The 25,811-nt window shown below is 45.3% G+C and overlaps 1 protein-coding gene across 2 annotated transcripts in view; it reads right to left on the bottom strand.

Moving 5' to 3' along the window:
* Positions 1-7,849: 7,849 nt before the first annotated feature.
* LOC125437211 (PILR alpha associated neural protein) overlaps positions 7,850-25,811 on the bottom strand; it is a 32,897-nt gene continuing 14,935 nt past the window's right edge. The window contains exons 2-6 of one of the 2 annotated variants that reach the window (XM_048504647.1): positions 20,912-20,981; positions 19,037-19,605; positions 18,475-18,556; positions 14,861-15,088; positions 7,850-10,167 (exon numbers count right to left, since the gene is read on the bottom strand). In XM_048504647.1, the coding sequence (XP_048360604.1) occupies positions 10,146-10,167; positions 14,861-15,088; positions 18,475-18,556; positions 19,037-19,605; positions 20,912-20,928 (918 nt within the window). In that variant the 5' untranslated portion in view covers positions 20,929-20,981 and the 3' untranslated portion in view covers positions 7,850-10,145. Of the gene's footprint in view, positions 10,168-14,860; positions 15,089-18,474; positions 18,557-19,036; positions 19,606-20,888; positions 20,984-25,811 lie in introns of those variants that run through there. The other variant, XM_048504646.1, reaches the window with a different exon arrangement.

The raw sequence follows: 25,811 nt of genomic DNA, 5'->3' as shown, positions 1-25,811 counted from the left end.
GCATGTTTTGTGTGACTGACACTTGAGAAGGGCTTTGTTGGGATTTTGCAAGGGTCTGTCACAACTCAGTTATAAAAGGGTTAACTGTTTGTATGTAAACAAGTTGCTGAAGTCACTGTGTATGACCTGATCTATTGATTAGCTATTGGTCAGTGAGATAGCCATTGCTTACATGTTAGCGAGCACGTACATCTGAAGTTATAAAGTTAACTGTTTCTTTGTTTGAGCAGACACGACACCAGAGAGGAGACACGAGGTAGATGAGATCATGTGAGACAGCAGATAGGTAGCAAGATGTAACCAAACATACAGTAGTGTAGATGTGTAACAGGAAAGAATTTCTCACTTTATCTCCATGTAACTCTCCCTTACAGTTAGCAAACTCATTTATAAAAAGCAATTGAGAATCTGTCTCTTGTTCTACTCTGCATACACACATACACCCAACAGAGTGGGCCACTGCAGCATTAGAAACTTGCATCTCCCAGCAGCAGCAACAGCGGCCAGGACAGACGAGAAGCCTGAAGAACTGTAAATAGAAAATGTGGAGGCAGCCATGGAGAAGGCAGCGAGAGAATTTCCCGCTCCCTGCCTCGTTCTTGCTTTCCTAGTTATTTCTGTCCTCCTTCCCCCACTGCCTGCCTCAGCCTGAAATTAAAATGTTAAAATTCCAAGTTTTTGAAGATGGGAAATTGTATGTTCTGGGCAAAGCAGCAATTAGAGAGCGGAGCGTGGAAATTTAGAGGCAGCCCTTCCATGAGGGAAGACGAGGCAGCTGCTGGGGGTGATGGATTTAAGATACTATTATGGGCGGGAGCCTGTCAGATCTGGCCTGTGGGATTCAACCCATCAAGACATTCTCCTACGCAAGCTCCCTTGAAACAAACAGGAGCATGTTCTTGTCAATGGGGCCAGTGCGGGAGTGTGGGTGGGTTCAGTCTCCATCAAGTGACAGGAAACGCTGGTTGTGTTTTCTCCCGCAGATGTCAAAATGTCTTGAGCTGACCGGTTGGGAACTTCAGGCAATTTGAGCATAGTGGAACATCTGCTGGGGCACTGCATGTTCAGAGACAGTTCCAGATTTAGAGAGCCCCAGGGCAGAGGATTCTCAGGTCCCACCTCCCACCAGCCCTCACACATACCCTCCTTCTATCCCACAGTCTTGCATGACATCCACTTGCCTGTACGTTTTTCTCCTGCCCACTTCTTAGTCCACTCACCACCCATGCTCATTGCTGCCTGCAGCCCTTTTCCCAGTGGCAGTGGGCAGAGGGCATAGCTAAAATTATGGCTGAGCACTGGCCAGCAGTCTTCCTCAAGTTAAACAGACACCAGACCTAATATAGGTACTGGGAAAGAGCCATGCTGCCTAGGTGCTTTCAAAGAGGGCATTTGCTTTCTTTTCACACAGAGCAAACATACTAAGCCATATGCCTCGCCACTGCCCCAGCTGTCCCCCTAGGCAGCTTTCTCTTGTGAAGAAACAATCCACACATCAGACATTTGGTTTGGGTATATTTTTGCAAATATTTTATTCTTTTTTTTCTAAAAAAAAGAAATGTTGAAACTTAACATCCCACAAGAATTTTAAGAATTTTCACCACAAGGAGAAGAGAATCCTACAAAAATATATCGTACAGTGCACAAGGGCAGGAGAGCAAAAGGACACGGGAGACCCTGCACACATGACAAAATTTCTATACAGATTATCACTTCCATGAGGGAAAACGGCATGTACGCTGTCAAAGCGTTGCAAAGTCATACACCAGTTCTGCCACGTGTAGCTTCTGTTGTTTCCCATGGCATGTATACACAGCAAAAAGGGTATTTGTTACATGTGACAGTATACACCCAGGGTACACCAGCAGTGTACTTTATACAAATACCTTGCAGGTACTGTTGGCCTTGTTCTTGAAGCCCCACCCCTTCTTGAACCACTCCCATTAGCTCACCCCTCTCAGTTGGCCACACACCTTCTTTAAAGCAACGATCCCACACTATTGGCACATAGTAAGCAGTTCTGTTTACAACACAAAACAGAGAGTAAATGAGTCCATTTTACAAGAGGCAACTGAAATTTAACTTAATAAACCTTTAAGAATTATGGCAAGTGTCCAAATTTGACTGGTGATACCATCTGCTCACTTTCGCCACTAGGGTAGACTTGCATTTCCTACACAGAAGACAGTATCTGTGTGGGAAATTTCTCACATGTGAAGTAGGCTGGGGAGTCTAGGAGGGAAATAGGTGTAAAACAGAAGGAAAGACTCCCCGGCCTACCTCACACATGAGAAATTTCCACACAGATATACTGTCTTCTATGTAAGAAACGCAAGTCTACATCTGATCTCTCACAAACACATCAACCTCTCTTCACTTTTCACACCCGCATTCTTTTCCCTCCTCAAATCTTTTTCTGCATATCTTCCCCCCATACTTCCTTAAAATTTTTTTTGCTTAATTCAACGTCTTTTGAGGTTGTGAACAGTTGATATGGCTCTATACCAGTCAAATTTAGCACAACTCTATTTGAACACACAGGGTTGTGGCAACAAGTTGCTGTTATCCCAGTCTTTACTAATCTCCTCATCCCCAGGAGTTGACTGGCAATTCTTTATTATTTTTGCTTCTGAGCACAATTTTAATGGTGTGTGGCTGGTCATTTCCTCACTGTTTCATACTGTTCTCAGGATGCGAGTTTTGACATGTGAGATTTCGTGGTATGACAAGAAAACATCATTTTGTCTTCCAGAACTGCTTGCTGTCGTCGTCTTTAAAAACCTGATATGCAAGCTATGGTGTCACTTGAAACTGGCGGCTTTTCCGTTTCTACCATTTGGCGATATTTCTGGTGTCATGAAGTAACAATACTCATTGGATTGAACTGGAAAAATTGTGTTAAGGATATGTCCAGACAGAGAAGAAAACATAAATGGGTCAAATCAGGGTGTAGTCATAACTGTTCTGCTGGATTGGAGACAGTGATATGTATCCTACCATTCATCTAAAGAAGGCACACTTTTTGTTTCCCCCGCATTCTCCATTCCTGCAGCTTTCTGACATTCCTGCAGCTTCCAGAAAGATAATTCTTGGGGGCACATGATGCATGCAGAACAGCCTTGCGGGTCAGTGGGCTGAAACAACAAGGAGCAAAGCGATGAGCTCCTTTCCTCGGCAGAGCAGAGCTTGCATAAGGGAAAAGGATTTCACCCACTGTCCTTCATTCCCACCCCCACCCCCCACACTTGTTCCTCTGCCTGGGAATTATCTTTCTGGAGCTCAGAAAGAGCTATGGGAACAGAGGAATGTGGGAGAACTCCACGTTCATGCACAGAGTGGTAGGATACACACCATTACGTATAAACTGAAAAGGCAAAAGAAAAGGCAAAAGAATGGAAGAAAGAAGCAAAGCTAACAGAACACAGGAAGATAACATGCATCCTTCAAGCAGGGCTGGAGACTTGGGAGCCTACAAAAGCCAGAAGTCCTCAAGAGCTGTGGTTCAGGACTGCATGTCAGCTAGGCAGTCTCTTGAATGATAAGGATGTGGGGATGTCCTATCACTACAGCCTAAACTACCCGTGACAACCCTGAGTTACGCTCTGCCATTCAGGGTGTTAACTTTGCAGAAGGCTGCTATCTCTGCAGCATGCACACGCTCCAACACAGGGTCTTCTCGGATGATTATGAGCTAAGCCCTGACGTGTGTATGAGGCACACAGTGTAGTACTGGGTGTGAAATTCAGCCTCCTGAGAAATTCTTAGCCCCTGTGGCTTTGGCGATATACTTTTGTGAGAATATGCAGGCACCAGCTACTGAAATCTAAGTACCCAGAGTAATGGATGAATAAAATGTCCAGAAACTGGAGGAGAGGGGTCTTCTACATCCTGAATTACGTCTTGCTCTTCCTTGCAAATACCAAGACTGAATAAATTAAGCAAAACAGTTTAAATCTGCAAAACCATGCAACACTAGAGCAATTGTGAAATCTGCATAACATATACAGGTCACAGAGTTAACACATTCAAGCATATCTTCACAGTCATAAAGGGCTTTAATTGTTTTAATTGAAAGCTGAGGTTCTCAGGCAGATAGATTCTGCACGCAAGCTTGTTTCGATGCTTTGATTCCACAGTATCTGTGGTTCAAGGAGAGCTGCAGAGAACCAGTCCCCCCAGAGCATGTACCTCTTCCTCTCTACCTCTGGTAGCCCTTTATTATTAAATCAGAATCATTTAACACAAAATCAGAGAGCTTATATTCTAGAGTTTCCCTGAGCCAAAGGTCAAGCTGACTGCGCGGCTGGCATCCATCCCACACACGTCGTGCTCTCTGTGGGCGTGGACTGCCAAGGGATGGCGCAGAGTGAACACTTCGGCACATGCCTACTGCATTCAATGTACGTCCACCCCCTTTGGAAATCCTGCTGATTTATTTAAAGTGGATGTTAAATGTTGCGAAGGCTGTGGATGAACAGATAAGGCTCATGTTGTAGGAGTTTGCTTTTCTTGTAACAAGAAACTAAAGTGCGTAATCTGAGGGATTCAGATTCAGTAAGTCTGGATGCAATGAGAAGTTTTGTAGAGAGCTGGAAGTGGAGGCATTACTCAAGGTCACCATCCCGCTATCATCTCAGAGCATGGGTTTAACAGGGTCTTGCAAGTGCTTTAAAAAACCTGCAGAATCCATTTAACCAGAGAGGACAGTCAAACAGAGGAAGCGAGATTGTTGTGGTGGTAGATAACTGCAGTATCATCCCACTTTCAGCTCTGTACTGCTTTAAATTGCTGTGCTAAATACAAAATCATCGTCATCATAATTATAAGGTACCTGATAGAAGGGATGCTTTTACAAGATGATGTATTTGCATTTATTTATATCTCACTTTTCTCTCCAGTTGCAACTCAAAGCCAGTGTGGCGTACCGGTTAAGAGAGGTGGACTCTAATCTGGTGAACTGGAATTGTTTTTCTGCTCTTTCACGTGAAGCCTGTTGGGTGACCTTGGGTCCTCTCTGAACTCTCTCAGCCCCATGTGCCTCACAAGGTGTCTGCTTTGGGAGGAGGAAGGGAAGGAGTCTGGAAGCCACTTTGAGACTTTTTATCACTGATAAAAGCAGAGAATAAATCCAAACTTTTTCTTCGTCCTTCTCTTCTTCTAGAACAGCATTTTCTTCTCCTCAATTTTCTCACAGCAACACTGTGAGGACAGCCAGGCTGAGAGTCCATCACACACCCAAGTTCACTCAGCTTCCACAGCAGAAGAGGGGATTCAAACCTGGGTTGCCCAGAGTTCTGAGTCTCCCAGTCTATCCACTATACCACACTGGTTGCAGAGTACTGACTGAATATTGGTGCCACTATGCTCTTATGCAAAGCCTAGTAATTTGAATGAGGCTTGCGTAGGAGAAATTCCTGGCAGAACTGGCCCTGCGCTACTTAATGAGAAGTGGAGGCCATTTGAACTAAACGGACCCGAAGAGCTCCTGGTTTCACACAGTTTTGACTGGCGTGCAAATAACTTTCTCCCCATGCCCAACTTGAAAACTAAGACAATAACACGCTGTGCAGAAGAATTCCCATGCACATTTCAGACAAGAATTCTACATGCACGTTCAGACAAAGCAGCTCAACATCTAGCTAGGCAGACAGAAACACAAACATTCGACAGTCTCTTCAGCCCTGCCCTTTCTACATTTTTTTGGTTCATATCAATTCGCTGTGCAAGTTAGCATGGTCTGTCTTACATTCCTCTCTCCTGATTTCCTAAGTTAAGACAGAATGACCCCAAAGCAATCGCTTTGAAGTTTTTGTAAAAATTTCAATGGGAACTTTAGGAACCCAGCCCCCTTGTAACTATGCATTTAACAGAAGCAGTGCCTTGTTCATTTTATGAGAAAGGTCAGGGGGCAATTCGAGTGGTGTGAGAAGCAAAAGGATTTCTGCTGAGGTTGCCAACATCAGGTTAGGAAATTCCTGGAGATTTGGGAGTGGAGCCTAGAGAAGGCAGGGTTGGGGGAAGGTGATATTAAACAAAATTTAATGATGATGATGATGACAGTAATGTTGCACAATTCGATAGTAAAGGTAGATGGATGCCACTGACATCGAAAAGCAGTGAGTTATAGTGAATAACGTGTTAGACTAGAACAGGGGTAGGGAACCTGCGGCTCTCCAGATGTTCAGGAACTACAATTCCCATCAGCCTCTGTCAGCATGGCCAATTGGCCATGCTGGTAGGGGCTGATGGGAATTGTAGTTCCTGAACATCTGGAGAGCCGCAGGTTCCCTACCCCTGGACTAGAATCTGAGAACCCCCACTTTGAATCCCACTGGAATGAAGTAGCATAATCTTCTCATTTATCCCAGACTTTGCATCACTTTCTTTCACTGCCCCCACATGAAAGCATGGAAATCAGGAAGGCATGGCAACATGACACTGCTTGTTCCAAGCAGAATTTATGGCATCTAAGATCGCCAGCTAATGGCTGGCATCAGGCCTGAATCTGAGAGGGGGGACATGGGCGCATTAGGGTTACATCATTTCCAGGGAAAACCTGAGGATATCACACCATTGTAAAAATCACCAGTAACGGTGGTTTTACCATAGAGTTTTTGGTAACTCCTAGAGTGGCAGGATGCCACTTCCAGGTTTCCCCCGGAAGCAATGTGACACTGCTGTGAACTGCCGATTTTTGTAAAACTTCATTTTTCCTCTCAAGACCTAATGGAACATCAATGGACGCTAGAGTTGGGGGTGACAGATCTCTTGCCACCAGCTGGTAACTACAACCATCACAAGGCTTTCACATTTAGGTTGGAGAAAAATAAAACCTATTTTAATCTAGCTCATACCTTCACAAAGAAAAGCCTCTTTGCTCCTTTTTAAAAATCTCCTGTAACACATGTGCAGCTGTGCAGGCATGCAGAAATAAACCACCGCAGCCATGCCAACTGTCCTGAAATACAATTGGCTGCACCTGCGTAGCTACAGATGTGAAACATGCAAAAAATTTTAAAAAGCAAAGAAAAAGGGGCCTCCCTGCAATGGCAGGCGGATCTCCCTGACTGTGGACAGTGCGATGCAAGGAAGGGAAATAAAGCGCCTCCTGCTGGGCTGTTTGCATGGGAGTGGCTCCAACATGGGATTTATATATATATATATATATATATATATATATTTTGCTGGTTTAGCCAGTTTCAAAAATCCCAGGTTGAGGGGGGAAAAAACAAGCCAGACTTGTTTTGGGGACGGGACTTATGTGAAGTCCCCCCCCCCCCCGCCCAAAAATACAGTTTGTATTGGGTCCTACGCCCATTTTATTTGCCCTGTGCGGAAACCAACAGTAAAATATTAATTCATCTGCAGGTTTTTCCCTCCCCTAAAATGTGGGAGTCCTGCAGGATCTCTCGGGTTTCAAGCAAGATCCTGAAAAGTCCATAGGAGTGGAATGGGCTCCTTGTCTGCGGCCAGGAAAACCGTATGCATTGGAATCCTCAGTATATTGACTGAATGAAATTCTAAGAAACAAGCAGCATTTGGCAAAAACATGGAGGTGGGGAAACAGACTGCAGAGGAAAATTGTGTGGAGGATGACAGCTTTGAGTGGCAATTTTGTTCCCATTATACCAGGTCAGAAGCCATCGACTTCCATTCTTGATATCGTTTTCCCAACACAGGTATTAATCTTTCTCCACAATAATACCTGTGACAGAAGCAGTCCTGGCTCAAAAGGTGGGGAGAGGAAGCTATTCTTACCATTAAGAAAAGTAACATAGTCCAGGTATGGGCCCAGTATGGTTGAACTAAACTTCTGATTGCATAACCCTTGTGGAATTTGCAACCAAAAAACATGTCACAGGATGACATTTAATATATAAGTTTAGACACAGATAATAGATTTATTAGCTAGGACAGCTACATAGAACCTCCACAAACAGGTGCAATCTATACTTCTGAACACCTGATGGTGGCAAAGCAACAGGGGACAGCCATCATGTTCATACCCTCCTCGTGAGATTTGGGAGGCATCCGGCGGGCTAGCTTTAGAAACAGAGTGCTAGAATTAAGCTTCATCCAACCCAGCAAGACAATTCCTACATTCTGAATTAGCATCTGTAAGCCAGTCCTGAATCTCTCCTTAGAGGCTTTCTCCTCTCCAGGGGAGGGTGGGGGTTTTGGAGGTGTTAGATAAGTCCTGGAGTGAGATGAGCCAAATGGACCGTGCAGTGCAGGCAGTGCCACAAGGCTCAATTGGCTCAGTCCTGGGCCAGGGCAACAATGATAATGGGAGTAAGACTGGCTCAGGTCCGAGTTGAACAGACCATGCAGTGCTGCCATTACTGGTGGGAACTGCTTGGTTCAGCTGTCAATGGCCAATCTACAATGGTGGCCCACAGGGAACATACCTGGGGGACAAAACCTTCAGTCCACTCCATTTCTCTGACATTAGGAAACACACTGTTCCACTTTACAGTGAGAAAGATCCCACTGTGCACCTGACAGCAAGATGCCTCCACCAGTCAGTTGCTTTTGCCGTCCTATTTCCTCCTGTTTCATATGGCCCCCTTCTCCAAGGTTTGGAGTCTTTTGATCAAAGTTTCATCAATCCAGCTTAGCTAAGGCCAAAACTCCCCCTTAAGACCTTTTTTATTAAAAAAGAAAAGATGCTCCAAATTGCATAGAAGCGGGAGCAATTTTATCCAAGCTTCCTGAAATTAAAACAAAACAAAGTCTCAGCACTTTGGTATAGATCTATTCAACGTCTGGCAGAGGTATAAAAAAACTGCATGCTGGGGAGAAAGAAAGGTTCTCAAAGTTACATCCAAAAAAATAAGGTTATAGTCTTCCGGGTTTATCCAAGGGAAATGGTCCCAAAATAGCAAAAGAGGAATTTCTATGCCATGACCCTGAAAACCTATGAAGGTCTCAGTCCCACTGTCCATAGTCCAAATGCTCTGCCTTATGTCGAAAGTCTTGTTTCTAAACAGGATAATTTAGCAATTGCTACTTAAATGCAATCAAACTTTCTCTGGATCAAGGTCACCGTGGATCCCAAATACTTTGAATTGATAAGGAGAGGACAGCAGTTTTAAATATGGCACAAGTAGTTATAGCAAGAAACCCCAAGTAACATGTACCATTGAAATAAGTATCAATACCACATTTCTTTTGCCTTCTATTTACCTTATGTTCTATTTACCTTCGTTTTAAAGGTTTAATCCTGCTTATTTGAATTAAGCTTTCTTTTGAATAGAGACTGACCAAGGTTCAACCCCAAAACGACATTTGGATAAGAAGCAGTACATTATTGGTGGTGGTGGTGGTGGTGGAGAGAATAGGAAATGCAGGCAAAAGTGGAGAAAAAGATGCCACGCAACCGGGGGGGGGGGGGGGAGCAGGTGAGAGGAATGGATGGAAACATGCAGCTCTGCTAGGGTTTGAAGAGGTAAGATGAACCTGACGGGTGATGGGCAAAAAACAGGCACTATGGAAGTTGGGGTGAGAACTGATGAAATGTGCCGGTTGACCAGAGCAGCAGGTACTTAAATCTCCTTTGTTCCTATGTTTGTACCAAATATGGTCCATCCATACCATGCAAAAGGGCCTTTGTCACCCAGGAAAACAGGATACCCTTTGGAAGACGCTTCAAACCACGTGATGCAGGAAGGGGTGGGATGAACCGAGAGACACAGAGCCACCTGCCTCTTTCTCCCAGGATCAAGCATGCTTGTTCACAAAGATCAAAGTGCACGTGTGTGTGTGTGTGCGCGGGCATGTGCGCGGAGATGCTTAGGGAGAAATGTACACTCTTACCACCCTAGCATCTCTTTTCACCTTGTTCTACCCCCTGGACTGCGGCCCGAGGCTGTCCCCGGACCTTTCCCCTATAGCCAGGGACCGCTGTGAAGCCCAGCCTGGCAGGTGCCCAACCACAACTTTGGTTTGGCTTGGCTGGATCTGCGATGGCGATGGAAAGTCAAGACACAAAGGGATCTACAATACTTCTGCTGTGTCAGGGGTGGTAGTACCACGCTCACAGGATGACGGGGGCAAAGACAGTGCTGTCGGCGTTGGGGGTCACCCCTGCAAACTCAGCGCTGGGTCAGCCTGCGAAGGAGCCGGACCCGCTGCTTCCAGTGCCTCTACAGGTTCACAAGTGGGATCCTGGGAAAGAAGGAAATCAAGGAGTGGGGGGAAAAAGAGAAAGAGATGTGAAAAATAGCCCTGCATTCTGAGGACTTTTGACATTGGATATGCAGCCTAGAGGAAGGGAAGGCAACAGCCCCGACCTTGTTGGATCTCTGAAGCTGAGCAGGGTCAGTATTTGAAAGGGAGAGCACCAACGAAAACTCTGCAGAGGAAGGCAATGGCAAACCACCTCTGCTTCTCACTTGCCTTGAAAGCCCCCTGCTGTGGTTGTTGTGAGTTGGCTGGATTGAGGTGGATCCTATCCTTATAATACCACTCCCATTAGCAATGTTTATTGCTTTATTTATTAAAATATGTATACTCCACTTTTTTTCTGGCTCAAGTTTGAAGCCTTCCTCCAACCTAAGGAGACTTCCTCTAATTCAAAAGAGGAAGACCAAGTCCTATGAGGAAAGGCTGAAGGAGCTCAGGATGTTTAGCCTGGAGAGGAGATTGAGGTGGTATGACAACCATCTTCAAGTGAAAGAGCTGTCACATAGAGGACAGTGCAGAGTTGTTTTCTATCACCCCAGAAGGTTGGACCAGAACCAGTGGGTTAAAATTAAATCAAAATAATTTTTGTCTAAACATTAGGAAGAACTTCTTGACTGTTAAGCAGTTCCTCAGTTGAACGGGCTTCCTCAGGAGGTGGTCGGCTCTCCTTTGGAGGTTTCTAAGCAGAGGCTAGAAGGCCATCAGATAGCAATGCTGATTCTGTGAGCTTATAAGAGGCAGAGAAGGAAAGGATGAGTCACTGGCTGAATCCCCACCGGGAAATTCAATCTAGATCAAACCAAGTTTGAAAATAAACTGCACCTTTTCATTAAGGTTTTAACCTCCCCACTACAGCATGTTTCCAGTGAAGACATCTAGGCCTATCTTGGATTCAAGAAATGTAACAATCCCTACTACCATGCGATCGACTTGGCGGGTCAACCCTGATTGGCTATTGTGCCGTGTTGAGGTGGGACCTTTTTTTTTCTCCTGCAAAAATGTGCTCATGTTACGACATCAGAATGTCTCCCCCACCCAAGTTTCTGGTTGGTTATCGTGCTCTCGCGAGAACAGCACCAAGCGCACTGATTGGTTGTAAGGCATTTGCATCATGCTCCATGGCGGGAAATTTGAACCAAGATTAGACCCCCGATCCTCCCCTCCAAACTGGATCGAAGACATGTTTTTTTAAAAAAGTAGTACTTTCAAGCAGGTTCGGCAAAGACGCGGGATAAGGGGGAGAATGAGCGCCAGAACCAGGATGAATCAGGCAGTGGGGAGTTCTTCCTGAATCCTTGATATTTTGCGAGAGTATCATACGATGAATTGACCATGGGGAATCGGCCACTGCTCGGTTCTTGTGGCCCAAGGTAATGCCAATTGCCACTTTGCGGGCAGGAAGCAATTTTCCTCCAGGCCAGATTGACCAAGGATCCTGAAGAGGTTTTTGCCATCTTCTGGGGTGTGTGGGGCAAAGTAATTTTGACCTTACTGCACTGTGCAGGGGTTTGGACTAGATGACTCCAGAGATCTTTTCTAACTCTATGATTCTAGGATTCTTTTGTTGGAGAAAGAGCCACTTATGGTAAATAGGCGGAAGACCCCTTAGGCTAAATGAAGACTCCTTGGAGGATTGTTAGATCCACCCCTGTAGCTTCCAAACCAAAGAACCCTTTCCACTATTAAGGGAGCTGTCCATTAATTTAAAAAAGGTAGTTTTCTGATGGTCTGCCCTTGAACGAGTAATTACATTTAAATACACACATGGATTATCAACACGTCAATACAGCTGGATTTTTGAAGCACTGAAGAAACTTCAAACACTAGAAGGGAAAAGGGCAAGTCATCCATAAAACATGGGCGATTTCAATATTTTCTGCTTTCCAAGTGCCTTATCAGAGCAGAACAAAAAATTGTCTCAAGGCATACATCAGGAACATTCCCAAAGCTCATGGCTCGGCCAATTAAGACTTGCTTCCTCCCGAATAAGTAAATCGGTCAGAGCTGCAATCCTACAAGCAACTGAGGTTGCTTAAATACTCAGGAAACCAAAGGAATATGAGTGGACTAACTCTAGACAGGACTGCAGCCTGACTTGATTCATCCATGATTAAAACAGGCTAACACTCACTGCCTGAGTTTTCAGTGTTGCAGCTGTCCTGTTGACACATGCATCCAGACACCTTCAGAGGTGACCCTGCAGTTGCAAGAACATCACATTTCCCTGGCATCAGTGGCTCTTGATATTACCATGTAATTGTGGTAATGCCAATATTCACGCAGATAACACCGCTCTGGATCCTGGGACCACCACCTGCAATCAGGTGGGTTGTGCATCATAGCCACCAGTCGGGACTTTGCTGGGATGTGAATATTGAGGAGAAACAACATTTCTCTTCCACCTTTGTGCATTTTTAATCTTTCTTATTATATTTGAATCCCTAGGGGTTGAGAGATCCCCTGCTGTACCATAGTAGTATGGGAGCATGCCCGTTGCCTTTAAACAGGAAGGGAAGAATTTAATTAAAGAAGACCGCTGGATTCTCCCTACCAAAGCCACCACTCTCATTTCATGATATTTAGCTTTCCAATTTGTTTTTGACACACACATGAAGCTGGCTTCTATTGAATCAGACCCTTGATCCCTTAAGATCAGTGCTGTCTATTCAGAGTGGCAGTGGCTCTTTGGCGTCTCCAAGGTTTTCCACATCTACCAGCTGATTTTTTAAAACTGTAGGTCCCAGGGATTGACCCTGGGACCTTCTGTGTGCCAGGCAAAGGATCTGCTACTAAGCCATGGCCCCTCCCTGAATGACCCTGCCTTTACCTGAGTTAAACCCTCTTTCTAATTGGAGATACCTGGGATTGAACCTGGAACCTTCTGCATGTCAGGCGAACACTTTACCACTAAGCCATGCTCCCTCCCTAAGTGAACCTGCCTTTGCCAAGGGTCCAACTTATCCTTTCAACGAGATGCCAGGGATTGAACATCGAACCTTCTGCATGTCAAGCACACTACCTTTACATTAAGGCTTATTTCCCCCCCCCCCCCTGCCCTCGGTTGCCGTTTCCTACTGGATTTGCTTGTTTTACATCCCAATCCAGAGTGGGCTAGTGGGCAGGCACAGTGCTACCCCGCCCTCTCCCAAAAACAAAAAAACTGAAAGCCCTCCACGAATCGTCCATGGGGGGATAACAGACATAAGCCACAAATAACATGACATATCTCTGAGGCCGGTTCACCCCCTCTGGATTGGGCTGTCCATTGATTGCCTTATTCTTGTACTAATGCCCTTGAATGAAGACACGCTTCCAGCTTAAGTGTGGCTGGAGTGGAGTTCACATTCACAAACATAAGATCTCAGCCTCCTTTGCTTCTGGAGACGTGGAAGTATCCCTTGGCTGGGCTCCAACACTTTGGGGGATTTCACCACCTCTAAAGAATCAAAAACCACAAGTCCAAAATCCCAGGCCAAGCAATGTGGTTGCTCTCCTTACCTGGCACGTCATCCAAAATCCAGCAAGTTGCTTTGACAAACAGACATCCCATGAAGCCATGATGAAAATAACCGCAGAATTCACTGGGTGGAGAAGTACGTTTTCCTAGCTACAAAATGTATGTGCAGGTGTAAGGTGAAGTCAAGTCACAGCCAACTTATGGCTACCTCACAGCATTTTCAAAGCAACCAACAAACAGTGGTTTGCTGACTGTTGTAGGTTTTTTGGGCTGTGTGGCCATGGTCTGGCAGTTTTAGCCCCTAACGTTTTGCCCACATCTATGGCTAGCATCTTTGCAAGCAAATCACAGTAAGGTGTATTTCTGACACATCTTACCGTGATACACCTCCGAGGATCCAATTACGATTACAACTGTGATAAAGCTGATCAGGATTAAACTTAATTAAGAGTTTAATACAAAATAACAATCGCCTCTTTGGCAAATGACAAAATTATCACACCCAGAATAACCTGCAGTTGAAAAAGCCTGCGTACATGTGACTTTCTTCCTTAGTGTATTACAACCCTACATGGGGATTTTATGATTTGCAGTTTACTTTAAACACCGTGTGTTTTGAACGCAGGCTTTTTCAACTGCATATTATCCCGCCTGTGTTGCCAATAGTTTACTACCTTATGTCTCTGAAGATGGCAACCATAGATGCGGGGAAAAAGTTAGGAGCTAAAACTACCAGAACACAGCCACATAGCCTGGAAAACCCACAATAACCAGTTAATTCCAGTTGTGAAAGCCTTTAACAATAAGCAGGTGGATTGCCATTGCTTGACTCTGCGTAGCGACCCTGCTATTCCTTGGAGGTCCACATACCTACCAGGGTCGACGCTGCTTAGCTTCATGATATCACATGACATGAGGCTATCTTGTGCTGTCCATGTCAGCAGCTACAAAACCAACACAAGTTATTTAAAGTTGGGGAAAGGTGATGTTCCCACAACGGAAGCACCATCACCTCCAGGTTCCTTGCCCTTAAACAGACAGCAGTCAGAAATCCAGGACTGCAAGCTGCAGTCAGTTTCCGTTACGAAGCAGCTATGATTGCAAACCGGTTAGGCTGCTGAAATCTCCTCTCCACTTCCACTGGGCTGTCATTCAACACCTTCCCCTTCCCCCACGCTGAGGTGTTCCTTTGTCCAGTTACATATTTCTGTCACCTACCTGTTGAGCTGGAAGGCACTGGTCTTCCCAATCCCCTCTAGCTTGTCCAGACCCTCTAGGACCTGCCCGGTCTCAGTCATCTCCGGTGGGGGAGTCTGCGAGTCCCCGTAGGACCCCAGGATGCTTACTGCGGTGGGTGACAGATCTGTCAGCGGTTGCTGGCTACCCTGGTGCTGTGGCCCACTCTGTTGGCTCGAGTGACGTCGCCGCTTCTGGTTTCGGTCCCAGCTGTAGGGGAACAGCAAGAGGGAGGGGGTAACTCTCAGGATAGGCAGGGCACTTCCAGAATACTGTCTCATGTGCGTTCACTATGTAGCTCTTTCAAGGGAATCCAGAATTTTTTCATCAAGGTAATATGCCTGTTGCAGGGAAACAGCATTTTCTTTCTTATACATATTTTCATTACTTTGTATTGATATAAAAACACACATACAAAAAAAAGTTAAAGAACATCAAACCATTAAAAAAACAACACACAAACTAGTATCTATATAAACAGACAACAAATGAAGTGGAGGCAGCAGAAAACCAATACGGTTTATTTTTCCCTCCCTAGGGGGCACACACCAATCAGAACACAGTGGGCTGGGGACAGAGTGAGCAAAGGGTTTTTTGTGTGTGTGCTGGTCATGGCTTTGTAGGCATGAACCTGCAAAGAGGAGGAGAGCTAGCGCTGAGTGTGCGTGCCAACAAAGCTGCACAGCCAAAAAGTTTAAAAAAACAGAACATCCCATGTTCCTATGAAGCTGCATAGCCGGAATTAAAAAAAAAAAAAAACTTCCTCAAGCAGAGAGGAGGGGCTGTGGGGTCACGATCCTGCCCCAACACAACAGTCAATCAGAAAAAGTCGCAGAGCAGATCACAGATTCGTGGAAATAGTTACAGTTTTTGATCCTGGGATTAACTTTGACCCCCTCAACAGACACACGCTGTGGTGGGGAAGCAGAGATCAGGATGAAAAGGTGTTGTATTTTGTGGAACCAGCGGGAACAAGGTTTATTTTCCCAGTGGGGATTCACCCACTGAGAGTCCCCGTTCTGCCATACAAGGCCATTAGGTGGCCTTGGGCCAGTCATACACTCTCAGCCTACTTCATAGGGTTCTTATGTAGATAAAGTGGAGAAGAAAACGATGGAAACTATTTTGGGTCCCTGTAAAAGAGAAAGAACGCTAAAAAATTAAAATAAAATAACATATTGGTATTCCTGTTGCCATTTAGTCAAACCCTGGTTGCCTAACAGAGCTTTCTCAGGGACTTGTTTTCTTATTATTATTTACGGCACAGAGTGATAATCTATTTTCCTTGCTGTCTCTGGATTGTAGGTTTTATGTTTCGCATTGTTTTTATTTGATTTTCCAGCCCTCGCATACGCTGAGGGGAAAAGCATTCATGAATAATTTGCAATAAATAACAGCAACCTATGCTTGTGCCATTTTGTGACCTTTGAAAATGTATATTTTACTTTTTTAATATTAGAGACAGAGTGTTTTCCTGCTTCATCACAAAAGCGTACAGTCTTTATGAGACCTTCTGAGTCTTGCCCTTTAAATCCTAAAACCAGAAGTATCTAGTATTGCCCAACAAGACTGTAACCAGTAGCAGGTGCCCTTTCTTCAGCGGCTATTATCATCCCTTTCTTTATCACAAAGCCATGTTTATCCTTTGAGGGGAAAAATTAAAAGCATGGGAAAGGCTATCATCTTTGCTGAAAGGATTCTACTTTCCCCAGCATAACCTGTGCTTCTTGATTATGACTGCTGTAGATACAACACTCAAAGAAAATTGGGTGCGGGTTACATTAAGGCTCTAGGACAGCCCTTACGCACTGGAATGAAGACCATGCTGCTTACTGAATTCCATTAAATGCATATTTCAGCCTTGAGGAGCCTCAATTTTCCTCAGGGCTATGCAGGGAAAGGATAAGATGTTTAAACCTTCACATGCTACTTAAGTTTTGCAATCTGAAACCAACCTCCCAGCTTTGTTGTCAGCATTTAAAAAGAGAAACAGTACATTATTTAAAAACCTTTTTTTAACATTCTGAATTTTAACAATGAAGCAGAGAGCAGATTTTCAGTAGCAGGATAACAGGTTAACACACACACACACACACACACACACACACTCTTTTTATTTATTTTCAGAAGTGGGTTGAAGGATTAGGGACCACCACCACCACTACCCAACATCCACCCACCCCATTTTTTTATTCCCTGCATGGCCCTGAGGAAAACTAAAGCTGCGGGAGACCAATTGAGATCGGAACATTATTTTTATTCATTTGAGGCCCGGAGTGGCTTACATTGTTTTCCCCCTCTATTTTTTCTTCACAGTAGCCCTGTAAGGTAGGTTAGGCTGAACTGAGAGAGAAAAACTGGCCCAAGGTCACCTAGCAAGCCTCCACAGTAGAATGGGGATTTGAACCCGAGTGTCCCAGATCTTAGTCCAACAAATTAACCACTATACCACACTGGGTCTCACCACACTATCATGAGGGAAAAAGAAGATTACCCTCTCCCTTTATGTTCTTGAAAGCACTTCTGTTCATGTACATTTTATTCTGCTGGTCTATGACTATAATAAATGATTGATTGAGACCTTCCCGGCACCATTTTCCTGACCTGAAATATCTCCCCGAGAATCTATTTTCCTCCACGGGGGGACAGACAAATACAGTTAGCCCCTCCCCATCACGACTTTCCCCATTGCGGTTTTGATACCTCATGAGGTCACATAAGAAATTAAGAGGGAATTGGGGGGCATTTTGTGGAAGCTGCAGACAACATGGGAAGGCCAGCAGATGAAACAGAAAATGTTTAGAAACTCAGAAATGCATAAAATACATGTATAGTATTGTATAATATCAATAAGTTACAAAAGAAAAGAAAAAAATCAGACTTATTCTCTGGTACAGAGGGAGGGCCAAAAGAATGTATGCAGATTTCCAGATCATGGGGGGCGCTGTGTCCCTAAACCCGGTGATGTGGAAGGGATAAATGTAGTGGCTATAGGCAATTTTCTCCAATGAAACAAATAACAGGTTCCTGAGGCTCTTTCAGATTGGAAAAATTGGGGTTTGGGGGAGATCTAAGTACCTTTCTTTGCAAGCTGTGGTCTCAATCTAAATCAGGACTGGATATGTCTGGGAAGAATAGAGCTCTTCTATGACCTGATTCAGGGGCACACCTGGGGAAAACTTAAGAGGAAGATGTGAAATGGTATGCTTGGGTTTAGCTAAATTATATGCTCTAGTTGTCTGTGTTACCTATACAGTTCAAGCACGTACATGGACAGAAAATGATGCTGTGCATTTAATTTTTACCAGTAAAATAGCATAAAATGCTGGTAACCAGCGAAAATGCTGGTAACAACCAACTTTGTTTGTTTGTTTGCTGGAAGGTTAACAAATCTCAGTGCACTTTGTCTAACCCCCCCCCTCCGACCCACACTAATAAATGTTTGCATCAAGTTTGCATGATCATCTACTTAGGACCCATATTCCAGCATGAAAAGAGGGCCTTCAAATATGATAGGCCCCAGGGCTAACTCTCCACCTCCACAGAGCCTCTTTTAATGTTCAAGGTAAAGCAAGGCCTTCCTCAAATCTACTCACCAGAATTTGAGTATTATCGCCATGGCAACGAAGACAATAATGACAGAGATAGTAACAGTGACATACAGCTGAGGATCCACCCCTGGAAGGGACAAAAGAAAGGCGGTGAGAATGGCCCCAAGTTCAGTTCCCATCATTTTATCACCTCATGCTTGGTACCCCCTCGCCTTTTGCTGCCAGCTGGTTTGATGCCAATACCTGTGGCAACACCATAAGGTTGGACAGGCCCAACGGGGACACCTATTGCCATGCCTTTGCCATTGATGCTGAACAGTGAGATGCACTCTCAGTGCCTCCTCGCTGTGTGGTTAGGCCACACAACTGGCCCTGGAACATGGCCATCTTTGGAGGGGACAGGATAAAGCCAGAGGCGTCCTCTAAGGATGCCAATATTTATTTTCCAGGCAGGAGTCATGCATCCTCCAAAATCCAGTAGGTGGGGCATCCAGCAGCAGTATCCCCCCAAAAAACCTTCACTCGTCAGATTCTGGTTTGTTACTTGAGCTGTTAAAAGGGACCCAGAAAAAAATGTTGGCAAGATACAAAGAGAAAAGTGGGCTACCTTCTCCTCGGGCCCCAAAGAGGAAGGGCCGAAGCGTGGCCGGTGTCTGACGCAAATTAAGCTCTTTGTTCTGCAGAAGTGAGTGTGAATTTGGTTGCGCCGTCGCCATCCCGCTGGATGAAACAAAGGTGTAACCCAATGGCAGGAGTCCTGGGTTGGCTGAGTTGGAATCCCCTCCATCCTCAACTGATATTGTGGGACCCCATACTATGGCCCACGGATACTGTGAAGAGGACAGGCCATCCTCCAATCCAGAGGGTGTGGCAGGCCGGCTTCCCTGGGCCTGACGCCTTATCCGTGCTGCACCGCGTCGTTCGGCCCCTTTTGGAATCATGGACCTCTGGTGTAGTGAGGGGGTGCGAGAGCCTCTCTCTGGGGGCAGAGTTTTGCCCCAGAGGCAAACAGATCTGGGGGTGGAGGGGCTGTGATGGTTGCAGAGCAGTCGAGTTGCCAAAAGACCCTGAGGACGAAGAGACCAGGCGCTGTACGGGGGGACCACTGAAGCGAGAAGTAGGAAGGGCCACATCTGCAGCAAACGGAAGCAGGAGACCAATGGGAGCATCACAGTACTGGGTGGAGACACGGAGGAGAGAGAAAGAGACAAAGAGAGAGAAAGAAAAGACAATGAGAGATGGACATTACTAATTTAGAGAGTCCCTTCTGTTGGGAGAAACAAGTAGGGCTACCAAGCCTTCATGGAAGTGAGAGATCCTCCCAAGTCCTGTTGCCCACCTCATGTACTTACTAGAAGCTCACACAGGAAGTGACAAAGGCAAACTCTAGGAATCACCAGAAACTCTGTGGCTTTACTTTATGGCTTGTACTTCTGGTAAGTAAATGAGGTGGATTTTTAAAAAATTGTCCTGTGATGCTGCCCCCTCCCCAACCAAACCCTCTCCCCCAGTTGCCAGGCAACTCTATCCCCAAGCTGGTGGGTGGTATCTGGTTGACATTAAGGGCTGCAAACACATCAATACACTTCTTGGGGTGCTGGAACACCTCCAGTGTGACTCCACAGAAGCAGGGCTAGCAAATGATCATTCCCACAGAAGCAGGGCTAGCGAATGATTACTGGGCTCTTTTCAAGGGCACTTCTGGTACACTATCTCATCTTCCTTCCCTGATACTCAGAGCAGAACACAATGACATTCCTTTGTCCTATCCTCTCGAAAACTTTGAGAGGTAGGTGAGGCTGAGGGAGAGTGACTGGCCACCAAGCTAGTTCCCATGGCATACTGAGATTCAAGGCCAGGCGGCCTCCTCACACCTGAGGGAACTCAGCAGGGGATATGAAGCCATAGAATTCTCCTTCTAAAGCTGCCATTTTCTATACATGGTGGCCTTTGTAGTCTGGGGATCAGCTGTAATTCCAAGAGATCTCCAGGATCCACTTTGAGGTTGGTAACCCCAGGGAAAGCCTTAGAACCAAAAATTCTGTGGGCTGGCCCTGGAGATGAAGCTGCACAGCCCCCTTTCTAGTGTTAATTCCAGCCCCAACCCTGTTGAGGATCTTTTGGGGAGTAACTGCAAACCACCATTCTAGTTCCATCATCCTATTTAAGACTCCACCTGTGCAGCTTCCCTCCATACTTCTCAGTGGGTGGTAGCTGCTTGGACCCAGATGAAATGCTCCACTGCCAGACTTCATAGCCCGCTCCTGTGCAACTGGTTTTCTCACTCACTCCTCCTACTGTGTCTCTTTTCTTTCTCTAACACCCTAGGCCTGGCACTCTTGCTTTGCTTGAAGCAGTTCTGGGACACATACTAAGTCCCCTTCCCATCTTCAAGACAAGGGCCCAAGAAGTCACTAGGTGCCAAAGCCAAATCCTGCTACCTTGCCCCATTTTCTGACCTGATTCCAAAGGCAGCGCCTACCATGTCCTCGTCTCCATATCAAAAGGCAGCCGCTTCCCAGCTCAGCAGCAAATCTGTCTCACATTCCTCACTAAAACCAGGAATGAAAAAGTGAGAGGTTAATTACATGCTCTCTAAAGCTTTTCCCCTCCACATGTGCCGCTGATGTATGCCTCTTCAGACCTTGCAGCGTTCTATTCCACAGACCCTTCCTCCCCGCCCCCCCCGCCAACACATCACATGCTATAAAATACAGGAAGCATGCAGAGTCGCTCAAAAACAAGCACACACATGCACATGCCACCCCGACATGTACACATGCATTTCCTCTGGGCATCTACAGAGTAACCAAAACTATGTAATGCATAAGAGCCCTGCTCTTAGGAGCTTCATGAGCTGCTACCCTCAGGGACCCTTAAGGGGAAAATTTGGTGCCTCTGATTTCTTGTCGCTAAAACAAATGGGATTTTAATTCCCATGTGTATTTATGGCAAGGAGCGTGGAATCCATTTAATATCAAGAACCGCTTTTGCTGAGCGTGGAGACAAGGGGGGAGAAAAAAAAATAAGAATAGGAATAAAATTAGAATGATTGACACAGGAGATAGTGAAAGGGAATGAATCAGCGGGAAAAGTACAAGGCTGTTAAAGAGCTGGGGAGGGGATGTACCAATAAAATATTTAGTATTTACTCCCCAGTTGGTTAAAGCAAATTTTCCACACACACCCCTGACCTCTTTATTGCAGCCCGTTCTCGCCGTCTGTCTGTCAAACCATCGGTCTGTTCTGCTATCTCTCTAGCTCGCACAAAATCACTTTTACCAGCAGTTTAAAACATGGCAAGCCAGATAGGATTGATTTGGTACAACTGGGTCTGAATTTTGTCAATGAAGGCTTCTTTTTGCTGCGTATGCAGTCTGGCCTTGAATTTGCTCCCCAAATCCCAAGTCTTGCAACAGGGACGCAGAAATGGAAGGCAACTTAACCTTTGCATCCAGGTAAAACTCCTGGTCTGGTTTATCCATTGATGGGGGGAAATGCAGCTGGTTCCTTACAGGGTGGGTGGGGGTGAAATCTTAAATTCTTCCTTTATGTGCCAGACAATGGCAGGCTGACATAAGTCCTTTGGGAAGCAGAAAACTTAGAAGGGGAGGGTGAGGGGGAATCGACATATTAACATTTTGCTGACTTGTTCACCAGAGTGTCAGACAGACAGCAACCACAGAGGCAAGAACAAACTCTTGTATTGCCTGACAACTTTCTCTAGTGGAGGAGAGCTCCCCCCACCCCCGCCAATCTTGTTCTCCAGCCACCAGTTTGTGTGTGTGTGTGTATGAGTGTATACACCTGAGCAGGAGACAAGGGGGGAGGGGGAGGGAGGAAGTGATAGTTTAAAAAGTAGCTGCAGCAGATGGCTACATTCGCAAAAATGACAAAATGCAGAGAGAGAGTACATTTTTGTCTCCGACAGAAGGAAAAAAATAAACTTGGGCCTCACTTTATATTCTGGTAAATTCGACGTACGTTTTTACAACATGTTAAACGCTTCCTTTATTGCAGACTTTTATTACTTTAATCTTTCAAACATGCTCTCACTGAACATGATTCAGCGGTGATTAGACACTTATACTGTATTTAAATGGAGGCCACGATCCCTGGGCTGGAGATCTGCCGGGAGAAGAGCTGCCAAATGTCAGGGAAAAGCCCTTTCCCCTTCTTGCAAAGGGCTGCCAAAGCAATATTTGTGTACCATCCAGCTTGGTTCCAAGACCCAACTCTCTGCATCTGGAAAGGGTGGGGTAAGGAAGGGAGACAGAAAAAACTAACAGTGCAAAGTTGCTTAATAAGTGTAGAATCAGAACAGTGACAGTCTTTAGCAATGTGATTTCTAGCAGCAGGATGGGGCAATTATCAGGCCAAAGGACGAATTAAAGGAGATTTCTCATTTACTACGAACAACTGGAGTAAGAAAATGCCTCAAATTTTAGAGGGGGAATTTGAGGAAGGGTGAAATTTAAACAGCTGGGTATTATCTTGATGCTGTAAATGGTAATCAGTCTCATGTTTTCCTAAGGGACTGTTTTCAGCTGTAAATTTACACTTTTAGCCATAAATTTAATGCTTATGAGCCTATCTAGCCCAAACAGAGGGTGTAGACCAGGGGCCCCTAATGTGGTGATGGGGGGGGGGGTCATGGTGCCTACTGACACCTTTTCTGGTTCCCGCTAGATATTTAGGATGTGGGTAGGTCAAGTAGTGCTTTTTCTTAACAAGGCATCTAATTGACTACTGAAATGTTGATTGCCTGTGCAGACTTTTTAAAATGTTGCTTTGACAGCAGCCTGCGACACAAAGATTTACAGCGTGTTAATAAAGTTAAGCTGTGGAACCATTTTGTTGCTGTGCCCACCATGTCGTGTCAGAATTCCAAATATGTCCACAGGCTCAAAAAGGTTAGGGATCCGAGTGTACACAATGGCTCACACAGACCACAGGAAGATGCTGCCTCTCCCTCCTACCACAAGATGCAACTTGAAGCCACAAACAGCCTCAATTTGCCTCGGGTTGTACAGAAAAAGGAGAGGAGGCCAAATCTTCCCACCTCCTCTCTTGGTTCTCTGCTTTGTTATCAACATTTTAAAGGACATGTTTTTGAAAGGACACTTTGGGGGGTCTTTAAAAAGCTACCAGCAAAACAGGAAGGCTGGACTTAAAGCACAACTGAGTGGCAGTTGAAGGGTTAAATCCCCTCTCCAATGCCCTGCACACTCCCAAGGCAAAAGTAGGCTGCAGGAGCCTGCAATTTGCACTGAAGTCGGATGTGTTATCTTTATCTTTTCTGTCTAAGCCTCCCTGTCAGCACAGATGTCCTCCTCCCTATTCAAGCAACACCTCAGCTGCAAGTTCCTCAGATGGCCAATGAGCAAATCACACTGACAGGCTGACTTCCCATCTGCAACAGATTTATAATAAGACATGAAGCATACGTTTCAGATGATACGAGGCTGCCATTAAAAGCAGCAACCTTGTGTCTCCACCTCCTCTAAGGCTTAGGGCAAAATGCAATACAAATTCTCCCCTACAAACAGCAGCCAATGAAGTGGAGTGGGAGAAATGATGTCTTTTACACATTTTTCATTCTACATTTTGGGTCAGAGAAGAAAAGGAAAGGAGGCAGGGGTCCTGCTTTTGATGACAGCTGTGTGTCAGTGACAACCTCTAGTTTTATTTTAGTTAGCCCATCCTTCTAAGAAGTTCAGGGGAGTGTGCACGGTTCTCTCTGCCTCCATTTTATCTTCACAACAACAATCTTGTGAGGTGGACAAGGCTGAGAGGGAGAGATTGACTCAAGGGTGAGGACTTGGGTTAATACCTGAATCTGGATGTCCCAAATTCTGGTTCAGCACTTTAGCCACTGTACCATCCTGCCTCTCTCAGCAATTTGCAGAGATAATGCCTTAGTGAAGATAGTTTCAACATTTGTGCTGTGCTATTACTAGTAATACTAAACCAGAATGGTGTAGTGTTTAACAGCAGGTTAATCAGCAGGTTAACAGACCCTAATCTGGAGAACCAGGTTTGATTCCCTCCTCCTCCTCATGAGCCGCAAGCTCTTATCTGGTGAACTGGATTTGTTTCCCTGCTCCTACACCTGAAGCTTGCTGGGTGACCTTGGGCCAGTCACAGTTCTCTCAGAACTCTCTCAGCCCCACCTACCCCACAAGACATCAGTTGTGGGGAAAGGAAGGGAAAGGAGTTTGTAAGCTACTTTGAAACTCCTTCAGGTTGAGAAAAACAAGGCATAAATCCAAACTCTTCTTTTTCTAAACTGTCCCTGACAGGCACCCGTCAACAATCCTCTCAACTCCTTTCTCCAGGCATGGGGATTCTACATCCTCTCTAGAGAATTCATTCCCACTACTTGAACTCAGCCTGCCTTTCCTTGTGTTCAGTCTAAAACCTGCCTGCCTGTTATTTAAACCCGCTGCCACTGTGAACAGGGAGAGCATTTGTTCTCCCTCTTCTTTCCGACATCCTCTTAAATATTTAAATACCCCTCCTTAATCTTCTTTTCTCTCAGCAAACCACACCTGGTCCTTTTGGCTTTCCTTGATGCAACTCGCCTCATAGATCTTTTTATCGTCCACCCAGCTTATTTCCAAATTCTTTCTTTTGATTTATCACCATCCTTCTTCATGGCAACGCCCCACCCCCACCCACTTCAGACTTCCAAAGCTTTGATAGTACAGTTATACTGAGGACAGGTGCTCCATTCCAAAATATTTGATACAGACCTTTATCCTTGGGGTTTGCTTAATGCCAGTAGCAACCCAGCTGCAGTGGGGTGATATCCTACAACTCTATAGCACTCCCACGAAGTGCCAACGGGGAAGGAACTGGCATGCTGTACTTCAACTTCTGTCCCACACGAACAAAACATTACTCTGCAAAAGCTTACCAAAGATGCCTCAAAGGGTTAATTTTCAAGGAATGTGCATAAATACACTTGATGTGGAGAATTATGGGAAGAGTGTTTTGTTTTTTCCCCTAAGCAGAATAGCTACGGAAGGTAAGTGTATAGGTTAGGAAAAAATTGCAAAGAAGAGGAAAAGGAAGAAGAAGAGTTTTTGAGAAAGGGAAGACAAGCTTCAGTACTGTACAGCTTCTCCGTAGCTCTGTTAATGTCATAGGAAGCCTGAAACAAACCCGTTGGGGAGTTGTCTACTTAGATCTTGAGGAACTTGGAGAGAATGCGACTTCACGGAAGTTACTTGGGTCCTTCCCTCTGGGTAGTGAAAAATGAACAATTGCTTTCAAGACCACTAAAGCACCACAAAGATCCCCAGGGCAATCCCCTATTTCCTGTGGGGAAGTGGGGGATTCAAATCAAGGTGGGACCCTTCACACCCCCTCAGCCAGAA

The sequence above is a fragment of the Sphaerodactylus townsendi genome, linkage group LG07 (genome assembly GCF_021028975.2).
Source record: "Sphaerodactylus townsendi isolate TG3544 linkage group LG07, MPM_Stown_v2.3, whole genome shotgun sequence".
Taxonomy (NCBI): domain Eukaryota; kingdom Metazoa; phylum Chordata; class Lepidosauria; order Squamata; family Sphaerodactylidae; genus Sphaerodactylus; species Sphaerodactylus townsendi.
Note: the sequence above shows the minus strand (reverse complement) of the source record. Positions and strands in the feature narration are given on the sequence as shown.